Raw genomic sequence first — 12,875 nt, forward strand, 5'->3', positions numbered from 1 at the left:
TACCAGAGTGGCCTCAGAAGCTCGGCTTCTCGGCGTACCCTGCCAGCTGAGATGCCAATTGAAAAAAACCTAAAAACTTCTTCCTTTGAGGTACCACCACAAGAGAACAAGATTAAAACAAAGAATTTTTCTTCCCACCACCTCCCGGCAGCTGAACTAGACAACTCGAGACTGAATTTTTTTTTTTTTTTTTTTTTTGCGGTACGCGGGCCTCTCACTTTTTTGCGTTACGCGGGCCTCTCACTGTCGTGGCCTCTCCCGTTGCGGAGCACAGGCTCCGGACGCGCAGGCTCAGCGGCCATGGCTCACGGGCCCAGCCGCTCCGCGGCACGTGGGCTCCTCCCGGACCAGGGCCCGAACCCGTGTCCCCTGCATCGGCAGGCGGACTCTCAACCACTGCGCCACCAGGGAAGCCCGAGACTGAACTTTTTAAAAAGCCTCCGTTCTGAAGGTCTCCTTTTTGTGAAGCTCCTTCAGTGATCTGGGTCTCTTCTCTGCTTCCAAAACAGGCTTCTGCTACCTCCGGAGCCAGTCTGCATGGGACTCCCTCCTGCCTCTCCTGTGCGCTTCTCGCAGAGCCTTGGCTTTCTCTCTCAATCCCCTGCCCCAGGGCTCTCCTCCTGGGATGCTCTGTCCTATTCTAAGAAAGGAATAATTTTAATGGGAGGGTTGTCCTGTTCCGCATAACGTTTTTACCACATACCGTGGAAGGGAAGCGGATCGCTGGCTTCCTTGCTGGTAGTTGACCAAGTACAACTGTAGAGCCCAGATCATTCGTGTGCACTCTCACCAGTCAGGAGGCACCTGGAGGGTCTCGGAATGGGGAGAAGATCACATTCAGTGGGTATTTGCTTTTTATCTGGAAGTAGTGACCTTTCACCCAGAGGACACTGAGCTCAGTGTCAAGGGAAGAAAGGTTCTGTTGCCTTTGGCTTCTTCCTGTTAATTTTGGATTTCTGTTGTTGAGGCTGTGACCCCAACTGTGTAGATCTGGATTAGATTCTTTTCTTGTAAAAGCAGGTAAATTGAACAACCTCTGTCTAAGGTACATATGGACGAAGGGGACTTACCCAGACAATTAGGTTTTGAATTTTATTTCATTATTTTTCTTGAATGTAAAGAGCTGAAGCAGGTGAAGAATTTTTACAAAAAAAATTCTATTTACTTTTTAAATATTCTATGATGGTTTTTTTTATACCTGGTTCACAAGCAAACTGACCTCTTGAATGCACTGAAATCCCCAGGGCACCCCTGGAGTGAGCAAAGATGTTTATAATGTAAAACATTCCACCTTAAGCTTTGCGCTCCTTTCTGTCACTTTAGAGTTTGTTGTCGTTTCCTTGTTGCCCTTAATTGTCCAGACTGATAGATCCGACCAGTTGGAGCCACAAAATAACTAGAAGCTGCTGGGAGCAGCTCTGTCACCAGGTTTTGTCAGTTGATTATGTTGATAACCTCTTGGGTGGGAGAGGTGAGTGGGGAAAGAGGTCCATTCAGACTGATCTAGGTTATTTCAAATTGATTAAGGTTCTGATGCACTTAAGCCTGTTAGAAAGAGGTCGCCCTCTGGCTGCTCCATCAGCTTCCATGTAAGTAAGTGATGACGGGGAGTCTGAGGTTTTGAAACATGTGAAGACCTTACCGGCTCTTTCTGCATGGAGTTGAAACTCATGCCTTTCTGTTGAGTCACCATTTCTTACCTCTGAACTGAGAAGAATGAGTTGTCTTAGGATCAAGATTAGGAGCCCCTTACCAGTTGCAGTTCTGCTTTTCTCCTGCTTTGAACCTCAGGGATGGAGGCCCTCAAGCATAATTATTACTGAATTTTCTCTTTTAAATCTGATCCCCCCGCCCCTTTGTTTTCTGGCAACAGTCTTTGGAAAGTCCACCCTTGGAAGGAAATGAGAGCTTTAGTGTCTCCTCACCTGTCCTATAGGGGAATGTTGCTAAGAATCACAGGCCCTTCTCACTCATCTCAGCAAAAGGCCACTGGTGTGATTTCCTTAGCTCTAGGTCCTAGATTTCCTTTGTTAGTTTTAATACTTGACCCTTGCTCACGTCAAATTGTACGCCAAAGTGCAAAGATCCGCTCTAGGGACTAACTGAACACTTACAGACTTAGGACGTTATCTTTTCCATATTTGGGTGACAATGATCATTTTGAGGGTCAATTTACTTTTTAAGTCACTGAGTCAGTTACATACACATTAATGTCAAGTAGCTGTTGTTGGGGAGGAGGGAAAATGATAGATTAGAGGAATATTAACTATTCTAATTTGTGCTGATAAACTTCACTTATCAATATAACTTATATTTGGCTGCATGCATCTGACACTTTTCACCTTGCCTCATGTGTTTTCCATGTTGTCTGCCTCAGTAGACTAGCTCATGTCCCCTGCCCACCTCATCCTCTTGTCCATAGTGTTCATCCTCGCCCCCAACCTCTTCATCTCGGTCCACCCTCGCCCCTCCTCCATCACCCTTTCTGCTCATCCTCCGGCGGAAGGTACTGCTGGCCCAGCCTGCGTGCCGCGCCCTCTCCTCCCTGCTGGCATGTCACGGTGGCACTGTTGTGTTTCTTCCTCTTCCTTTTTACTGACAGACGCAGACCAAACTGGAGCATGCCCGCATTAAGGAGCTTGAACAGAGCCTGCTCTTTGAAAAGACCAAAGCTGACAAACTCCAGAGGGAGTTAGAAGACACTAGGGTAATGGTTTTCACTATTTAATGAAGCAGACCCATGTTTGCGAACGGTGGACACCGCGGGTGACGGGCCCTGCAGTTGGCCTAAGGCTTGACCCAGTGGTTCGACTTGAGTTTGGTCTTGGCACCGCCCACGTGCTCGTGAGTGTAGGCTGATGGGTGGGCACAGGTGTTTTATGTGGAACCTTTTGTCCAAGGTGAAGATTCATTCCTTTGGTTAACTCAACCAAAATCAAGATCCGAAACTCTGCGACTGTGTAGGCTGCATGGACGTCCTCAGCTGCATTTGAGGTTCTTTGTATTAATACCAGGAAATACCTTTCTCCAGTTTGCACCAGCCGTCAGTGGTCCTCTTGTTCTCATATTCCTAGTGGGTTTTCTAAATAATTTTTTGTTGTTTCACTTTAGCTCTCTTTTCCTGCCTTCTTCCCTGGCCTCTTAGGCAAAGGGAATTGAAACATTGGCTCTTTTTTAATGAGAGTTAGGGACTTTCACCCCAGCTATCTTTTTTTCTTCGCACCTGATCTCTTTGAATTTCTGTTACCCAGTAGGTTAGAATCTCAGTGGTCAGGAGGAGAAAGTGTGTTGGGAACAGAATGGCTTCTTACAACCCCCAGCTCACTGCGTTTGGCTCTCGGAGCCAGTGCATTAGTCATGTTTTCACTTATTTATGTATTTAAGCACACATATACTGCTTACTTTATGCCAGGCACTATTCCAAGCACTTTACAAGCATTAACTTATTCAGTCTTACCACAACCCCAGGGGAGAGGTAGTAGTATTGTCCCCATTTTACAGATGAGGAAACCGAGGCACAGAGAGGTTAAATAATATGTCCAAGGTCACACAGCTAATAGAGATAGTGGGGCCAGGATTTCTATCTGGGCCATTTGACCCCAGAGTCTGTGCTCTTAACCACTACAGGATGGAGTCTGTCCATTATGGAAGTAGTTTTGTGGTAAAAGATTTAAGAACTAATCTGAGTCACATATAAGAAAACATGTATGTATTATATACCTCTTAAATCACAAATTTGACTGTTAATAGCTAAATCACCCAGATCCTTAATTTTAAAATTTCAAAAATTATTCTGTCTCTGATCAAATTTGGTATCCTGATTTTTTTCCTTTTGAATTATTAGTATTTGTAGAAATTTCTCTTCTTGAGAAATCATTGATCTAAAAAATCTAGAAAATCGAGTAATATTTCTTCTCTAAGTCATGAGTTTTTATTTTTTAAGAGAAAGAAAATGTTCTCAGTCAGCCTCAAAACTAAAGATATCGTCTGTGTATTTGGTAAGAAAAAAAATCCTGGTAGTTTGGTGCCGTTTCTTTGTTACCCGAGAGCCAAAGACTTGATCTGGGAAATACAAGGAACTCATAGTAAGACTGAGCTCCCGTGGTGTGGCTGCCTGTTGAAGTAAGGATGGATTTTTTTTACTTCTGAACAAATCTCCATTACCGCTTTGTCAGCAAACAGTGTTGATTTTTTGTGTTTTTGTTTTGTTTTCTGTGGAAAAGAAGGCATCCGTTGACAGCATGGTTTATTTAAGTGTTTCAGATTCAAGCAAGCTGTCATCTTCCTATAACAAGCCTTGTCTCCCATTGGTCCTCACTCTTGGTTTGCCAAGCGTGAAACTAACCACTGACCCATCGAAGTTTCCCATCATCTACATTCCTTTTTGGGAAGCGCTTTAGAATTCCTCTAAGCCAGTAAGCCCAGTTTATAAACAGTGTGCTTGGCGCTGTAGAAACATTAGCAAGAATAAGAAATGATACCTGACTTTTATGGTGGGAAAGGCAGACACATAGATAGTTTTGCCTGAGGGCAGATTTTGAGAAATAAAATTTTAAAAATGGAACTGCTGTGAAAATGCTGCATAACCACACTATTTATTATTTTCCCTTATTTTTTACTTGGTATTTCCTCTGTTTGACGGTTTTGTTGTGACTGATTAAGAATTAGTGCCCTGTTGGATTCAATTTATTTATGTTATGGACCTTGTAGCAATGGGGTTTAATCATGCACCTTCTCCCCACCTCCCCACCTCCACCCCAGAAAAAACTATGTAAATGAATTAACGTCTTTGAAGCACCTAAAACCCTGAAACACAACAATTATAGCCAGCTCTGAAATACTTAATGATTTGATCATGCAGTTTTGGAGCCCCAAGTGCTTTATGTTCCTGTTCTTGGTGGACACGTCAGTCTTTGTCCATCTCACAGCCTGTAGGTGGACAGACGGGCTGAAGGAAGAACACACCCGTTACCTTCTGTCCCGATCAAGGCAGTGAGGGAGCAGGGCCTTCACTCCGGAGGACTTTTGACCCATGACATTGGGGATTCACTGATGTCTTTAAGTCATTCAGGCTCCCTTCTATTTCCCAGGTTAGTCCAATAATGAGTTTTTATGCCCAAAGCGACCATTTCCCACATATTTTGTGTACTAAACTGACTGCCTAACAGCAGAGGGAAATAACTTCCTAAGAACAAAAGGACGCAGGTCAGGAAAGTGTTTTTCCTCGTCCTGGGGGTGTGAGTTTAAATAGCAGCGTATTCCCGGGTTCTGTCCCAGAGCACACGTGGGAGGAACTGGGCCTGCACCGTAGACACACGTCCCAGGCAACTCACACGCACACTAAGGTCGGAGAACCACTGGGTTAGGGGAGCGAGACATGCACGTCAAGATGGTGAAGGAATTACAAAATCTAAAAGGGGGGAGGGACTCTGTATAAGATTCTTAGGTATCAGTGCAGGTAAGTAATCATTCTTTCTTTGTCCTTTTTAAAAAAGGTTAGTGAATTAGTTCTGCTTTATCCACTTGAGGCTTTTATTCTACAGTTGTCATGGTATTCAATGAAACATTTCATAGATATTTTTACACCTTTAACACCAGTGCTATCCAACAGAATTATGACATGAGCCACATATATATAATTAGAAATTTTCTGGTACCCACATTAACATACTTTTTTAATACGTAAAAAGGAGCAGGTGAAATTACTTTAGTCATATATTTTATTTATTTAAACCAATATATCCAAACTATTATCACTTCATCATGTAATCAGTATAAGAAATTATTGGGAATTCCCTGGCGGCCCAGTGGTTAGGACTCCACGCTCTCACTGCTAAGGGCCCAGGTTTGATCCCTGGTCAGGAAACTGAAATCCCATAAGGCACGTGGTGTGGCCAAAAAAAAAAAAAAAAAAAAAAAGAGAGAGAGAGAGAAAGAAATTATTAACAAGATGTGTTCTGTTTTTCCCGAGTCTTCATTATTTGATGTATATTTGACACTTGGAGCCACGTTTCAAGTGCTGAGTAGCCGTGTGTGGTTAATGGCTGCCATACGGGACAGCACACTTCTGTAGAGTCACTTCCATCAGATAGACAAACGTTCATACGCCTTAGTTGAAGTAGGCAAAATAAGGATTCTTCTTCCAGAAGGCAGATGTAGGGGAACCTTGAAAGGTACTGTTTCTATTAACTTACTACAGTTAATGGGTACTTTCCTGATTAAGGTTCTTTAAAGGGAAAAGAAATATTTTGGGGGTGAGTTAAACTCAATATCAATTTTATTTTCCTTTAGCATCTCAAGATGGTGAAAAGTTTGCCAAAGACTATAAATTTGATTTGGAGCTCCCGGAACTGGGCTTAAGCCATTATCACAGCTAGATTAACACATAGAAATTCTTGGTGGCTTGACTGCTGCCTGAGCTGGGGTGGTTACTGAAGATCTTCAAGGTTAAAGAAAATCGTCAGTGATATGTTATTTAAACGATTTCTCTTTCTTTGCTGATACTAGGTGGCCACAGTGTCAGAAAAGTCCCGTATAATGGAACTAGAAAAAGACCTAGCATTCAGAATACAGGAAGCAGCTGAGCTGAGAAGGAGGCTGGAGTCCAGTAAGCCTGCTGGGGATGTTGACATGTCACTCTCCCTTTTACAAGAGATAAGCGCTTTGCAAGAGAAGTTAGAAGCCACCCGTACTGACCATCAGAAAGAAATCACTTCTCTGAAGGAGCATTTTGGAGCCCGGGAAGAAACGCATCAGAAGGAGATAAAGGCTCTTCAGGCCACCACAGAGAAGCTTTCCAAAGAGAACGAGTCACTGAAAAGCAAGCTTGATCACGCCAACAAGGAGAATTCGGACGTGATAGCTCTGTGGAAGTCCAAGCTGGAGACCGCCATCGCATCCCACCAGCAGGCGATGGAGGGGCTGAAGGTGTCCTTCAGCAAGGGGGTCGGCATGGAGACGGCAGAATTTGCCGAGTTAAAAATGCAAATAGAGAAAGTGAGACTAGATTACCAGCACGAAATAGAAAATTTGCAGAATAAACAAGACTTGGAAAGGTCTGCTCACGCTAAAGAGCTCGAAGCCCTAAGGGCTAAACTGATGAAAGTCATTAAAGAGAAAGAGAACAGTCTGGAAGCCATCAAGTCGAAGCTGGACAAAGCGGAAGACCAGCATCTAGTAGAAATGGAGGACACCTTAAACAAATTGCAGGAAGCTGAGCTAAAGGTAAAGGAGCTAGAGGTACTACAAGCCAAATGCAATGAACAAACCAAGGTTATTGGTAATTTTACATCACAGCTCAAGGCTGCCGAAGAAAAGCTCTTGGATCTTGATGCTCTTTGGAAAGCCAGTTCCGAAGGTAAATCGGAAATCGAGAACCTTAGACAGCAGCTTGAGGCAGCAGAGAAACAGATTAAAAATTTAGAGATCGAAAAGAATGCTGAAAGTGGCAAGGTTTGTATCAACATCCTCCATCTTTTTCTTTTCCATTTCTTGTTTTTATTTTGCATTGTATCTTATTTTTCAGTTGAGGTAATTCATCCTCCAGATTCTTGACTTAGTTAAAACTGGTGCTAACAAATTTCCCAGTTGAGTATAGTATCTTCTGAGTATTTTGAGTATGGTTTCATCTGAGGAGATTAGAGAAAATAGTGGCTCAACTATGTGGATTAATCCTGGTTTCCTAGTATCTGAATACTTTATTACTTTATCTCTGGGCTTGCTATGATCCCCTGTTTAAGCTGGGTTCCAGTCTATAAACTTTTTAAAATAGAGAACTCCCCAGAAATGATGGCATTGAGGTGAATGAATTGAAAGAATAAGATAGAAACTTGTAAGATCATCTCCTCCTTTCCCACCTACGTAACTGCCTTGTCCGTAAGGTTACATGTAAAACAGAATGTGAACTCCGAGAGCACTTGACTGGTGCGAATTAACATGCTATGATAAATAACGGTCGCAGCAAGATGAAGGTGAAGAGCCTGGAGCCCTTTGCGTTGCTACTTATGTCTCATTGGAGTTTTTTCTAGGCCACAATGAGAACGTGATCTAGTCCCTGGTTTTTTGAGGAAAGACTGGACAAGTGTGCTTTTGATCAAGGCATAGGAAATGATGTGAGACATTGGCTGGCTACCTTTCTTACTCACTAGCCTTGCTAAATGTCATCTTCATTTTTAAGGATTGTTCAAGGAAGGGGCCCTTTTTCCCAGTCCTCCTGCCACTAGTGGAGGTGCTGGTATTGATGCTGAATGTCCTGAGCTTTTTGCAGGAGAAGCTGCTTTACTGGCAAAGAAGGAAGGGTTGTGATGGTTAAATGGGGAGAGGTGAAGACAGACAAACGGCAAAAATTGCTAAGTAACATTAGTTGAAGATGACAGTCATAGGAAATTTTTCTCAGATCTCCTCACTTGGTTCTGAAATACCAATCAAAACACAAAAATTAATATGGAATCTGCAGCTAATGTGTTGGTCTACTTTTTTTACATTAAGATTTAATGAAAGCCAATTTCTGACGACTGTTGTGTAGTACATTTTAAAATTTTTATTTTAAATGTTGAAATACTTTAAGCGTGTACAAAAATACAGAAAATGAAACACAGTCCATATGAATCCACCATTCCTGTCTTAAGGTTTTCTAAAGTCCAGACGATGAAATTGCTCAGCTGTCTCATTTAGAAAGTAAGCATCTGTACTTTCTGCTTTAGAGCATGCTGACAGTCCAAATTCAGGTATAGAAAAATACTCTTTTGATTATTTAACATTAGCCATTGGACAATCTTATCTAGAACTGATTGTATGAAAAGTCATTGGCTTCTTAGAATTAAAGACAAAAAACCAAAAAAACACCAGAATGACTTTTTACCCATGCCTTTATTCCTTTCAGTTTTGTTTGGTTATGTTTGTATCTCATACATTTTTCTACATTTGTTTTATGTTTTCTTTCTCATTCTTTTTTGTTTCCTTTCGTTCACTGGTTTCTGTACCATGTAACTCTATATGGTAGGCTAGTAGCATCACCACAGAGCTGCAGGGAAAAGAGCTAATGCTTAATAAACTTCAGGAAAACTTGAGTGAAGTCAGTCAAGTGAAAGAGACTTTGGAAAAAGAACTTCAGATTTTGGTAAGTACCTGTTGGGAATCTGAATCTCAGGGTTTCTGGCCATTTGAATTGTTCCTGTTTAAAAAACAAAAACTTCTATAAAGAAAGACGTATTGCACCTATTTCCTTTCTCTTGCAAAGTATTGATTGGTTGATGAATAACTTGAGAGGAACTGGCTCAAACCCAAACTAGCAATAAAGGTAAGTATTACTTTTTTTTTTTTTAATCTGTCCTTTGCCTCTGGTAATGCATTGCTTTGGCACGTTATCGACTACTTAGTTTCACCAAACACAGGAACCTTCCAAGTTATATACCCAGCACATTAGGTTTCATATATAGTGAGGTCTTGCCCTATGCTTTGTCCTACCTGCCCTGTGACAGCAAGCCAACAAGCTCTCCTGGACCATCGGCACCCTCTTAGCAAGGCAGGGTGCTGTCTAATGAACGAGTTCACAGAATTCCCTCTTACAGCTCAGTTTAGTCCTCCTCAGGAAATTACTTTTCCTTTCATATATATCCTCTTTGCTTAATCCCAGGTTGTAGGACAGTTTTTGTCTTTTTCTCAACTGTTCTCCCTTCTGCCTTGGCTCCTACATCAAAAACACAAGCTTAGTCAAGGCTGATAACCACGGACAGGTGCCAGTGATGCCCACACGTCATGGGAAAGGAGAGGCGTAGGCTCATGGAGAAAACTTGATAAGAGAAACGTTAGCTATGAAGGGTCAGTTGTCTTGGGTCTTACATGCACCTTCCTGTTCTCCACGTTTTACACTTCTCTGCTAATACCAGTGGTGAATAAAAGTGTTTGATTTTTGGGCTTCCCTGCTGGTCCAGTAGTTGAGACTCTGTGCTTCTAATTCAGGGACGTGGGTTTGATCCCTGGTTGTGGAGCTAGGATCCCACATGACACACGGCCAAAAAAAAAAAAAAAAAAAAGTGTTTGATTTTTTTTTTCTTATTTAAATGCCAATATTACATATTTCTACTTTATAAAATGTTAACTATATAGCCGCACTCTTCATTATGGTAGCTACTGTCTATATATATGGCTCTATAAATTTAAATTAATTAAAATTAAATAAAATATAAAATTCAGTTCCTCAGTTGCACTAGCCGCGTTTTAAGTGCTTAGAAGCCACACGTGGCCGGTGGCTGCCAGTTGAACAGCACAGTTTCAATGTAGAGAGTTTTATCAGACAGTTATGATACAGCATATTTCAGCTACATATTGAGAAAAGTTGACCTGGAAATTACCATTTTTCAATATGGTGTCCTTTAAGAAAATGTGTTTTGAGTTTCATGTCGTTCCTCTGCCCTCCTCCCTGAACTTTCAGGATGCCTTACTTTTTTTTCTAAGTTAGAGTATTCCTCTATGTCTTCTGAAAACATGTCACCTGAGGTCTGGCTTTGGGAGTAACACAGGTGGACAACTTGTGGGCTTTGATGGACTTGTGGCTTGTGAGCCCATTTTTAAACTAAAATATAATTAATTACAAAGACTCATTTAAAAATTCACTTGGGGGCTTCCCTGGTGGCACAGTAGTTAAAGAGTCCTCCTGCCAATGCTAGAGGACACGGGTTCGAGCCCTGATCTGGTAAGATCCCACATGCCGCGGAGCAACTAAGCCCGTGCGCCACAACTAGTGAGCCTACGCTCCAGAGCCTGTGCTCTGCAACAAGAGAAGCCACCGCAATGAGAAGCCCACACACCACAATGAAGAGTAGCCCCCGCTCATTGGAACTAGAGAAAGCCCGCACACAGCAACAAAGACCCAACACAGCCAAAAATAAATAAATATTTTTTAAAAATAAAAAAAATAAAAATAAATAAAAATTCACTTGGTGTATCTAGCTCAAAGTTCGTCTCAGGAAGATCAGGAGAGTGGTTTTATCCTGCCCTCCCGTCATGTTTAGAGAAGATAGTGAGTGAGCAGTGGACTTCTTGGTTGAAGGTAGTTGACACAGATCTGGTTTTAAGATACTAGGTTCTGACTATTCTTAGATGTAAAACATTTCAGAGCTCAGACCCACAGACATAGAAAACAAACTATGGTTACCAAAGGGGAAAGGCCAGGGGGAGGGATAAATTAGGAGTTTGGGATTAACGTATACACACTGCTACGTACAAAATAGATAACCAACAGGGGCCTACTGTGTAGCACAGGGAACTATACTCAGTATTTTGTAATAACTTATTAGGGAAAAGAAGCTGAAAAAATATATATGTATAACTGAATTACTTTGCTGTACACACCTGAAACTAACCCAACGTTGTAAACCAATTATACTTCAATGAAAAAAAGAAATATTAAAAAAACAAATTTCGGAACTCTGTACACTGTCTCAGGCAGATTTCTGAAGAGAGGTTCTGCTACTTGAGGGTAGCAACATGAAAAAAAAGCATACATGTGGCACATGTGTGTCCACACATGCATATACTGACATAAGTGTGCACATCCACACATGTACAGACATGTGCATACCCACGCATGCAGCACACATGCAAACCTCACTCGTGTGTACACGCGCACAGTATGCATATGGTAGTAATTGATGCCTACATGTTTTAAGCATATGTTAGCTTTAATGAAACAAAGCTAGCAACAAAAAATAGATAATGTTGTAGTCATAGAAACTTTATTTTTATAATCTGAAATCTTTCTATTCTGAATGTCCACTTCTTTTTCTTTAGAGAGAAAATTTTGCTGATGCTTCACAGCAGACAGTCTCTGTTCAGAGAAGTATGCAAGGTATGTCTTAGCAGAGTATGAGCAGCTCACTTGTTCTCAAGCTGGAGCTGGCCTTTGGTGCATAAAAATAGATGCTGCCTGTAGCCTGATTTCACCACCCTGGAAGTTCCTGCAGTGCACAGTAATACTGGGTTCCCTTGGCTTCCTGAAGCCTCAAGCTCCCATTCATTCTTCCTTTTGACTTAAAGCTTGTTCCGTATTAAAATGTAGGTGTACTTGGGAAAAGTATTGTCTTAACTAAGCTTCAGTCATTGATAGCTTTATTGAGTTTTAAGTGGAAGGAGGAAAGAGATGCCTGGAAAATGGATGCCTGGTGCCTAACTGATCTACAGATTTGGGGAGACAAGAAAGAGTTGCTTGCTTGTTTCTTTAGGTTCATTATTCAGTGGTTTGATTTGTAATGGGACTGTTTAGTATTCCTGTGATCCCAAATCTCAAGCTTTTGATTTGATTTGGTTTTAAGACAGTCAAGCTTTAGATGGCTTATTAACTATGAAATGTATTAAACTTTTAACTTCATCCCAAATAGAAACTGTAAATAAATTACACCAAAAAGAGGAACAGTTTAATGTGCTGTCTTCTGAATTGGAGAAGTTGAGAGAAAATTTAACAGGTAAGAAGACGTCTCTACACATTAAATGTAGTAGGCTTCCTAAGATTTGAGATAATTTTAGTGTGTTGTCACAGCATACCTACTATTCAGGCATAAATTCTTCACTCATGTTATATTGTGATAAAATACTTGTTTGAGGTCTTTAAACCTTAGCGAATTCTCTCTGCCTTGTTTTCAAACAAGTCAGAATCCACCCCATCTCACTACTCCCCCTGCTATCCTTGATCCGAGTCAACCAGCATCTTTAATCGAAGCTGTAGTAACAGCTGGCCACCTGGGCTGCCTGCTTCTGCTCTTCACCCCTTCAGTCTGTTCTCAGCCCAGCAGCCAGGGGGATCCTTTCAACATCGAGTCAGATCATGTCACTTCTCTGCTCAGAATGGCCCAGTGGCTCCCATCTCACTCACATTAAAA

At 41.6% G+C, this 12,875-nt stretch overlaps 1 protein-coding gene across 4 annotated transcripts in view; it reads left to right on the forward strand.

The window, feature by feature from the left end:
- The window catches only part of CLIP1 (CAP-Gly domain containing linker protein 1), a 122,862-nt gene that overhangs the window by 66,390 nt on the left and 43,597 nt on the right, over nucleotides 1–12,875 (forward strand). For 2 of the 4 annotated variants that reach the window (XM_082641031.1, XM_082641032.1), the window contains exons 10-14: nucleotides 2,603–2,707; nucleotides 6,508–7,452; nucleotides 9,002–9,118; nucleotides 11,791–11,848; nucleotides 12,378–12,461. In XM_082641031.1, the coding sequence (XP_082497157.1) occupies nucleotides 2,603–2,707; nucleotides 6,508–7,452; nucleotides 9,002–9,118; nucleotides 11,791–11,848; nucleotides 12,378–12,461 (1,309 nt within the window). The remainder of the gene's footprint in view (nucleotides 1–2,602; nucleotides 2,708–6,507; nucleotides 7,453–9,001; nucleotides 9,119–11,790; nucleotides 11,849–12,377; nucleotides 12,462–12,875) is intronic. The other 2 variants (XM_082641034.1, XM_082641033.1) reach the window with 1 other exon arrangement.

Source organism: Mesoplodon mirus (genome assembly GCF_964341445.2).
Source record: "Mesoplodon mirus genome assembly, chromosome: 13".
Lineage (NCBI taxonomy): Eukaryota > Metazoa > Chordata > Mammalia > Artiodactyla > Ziphiidae > Mesoplodon > Mesoplodon mirus.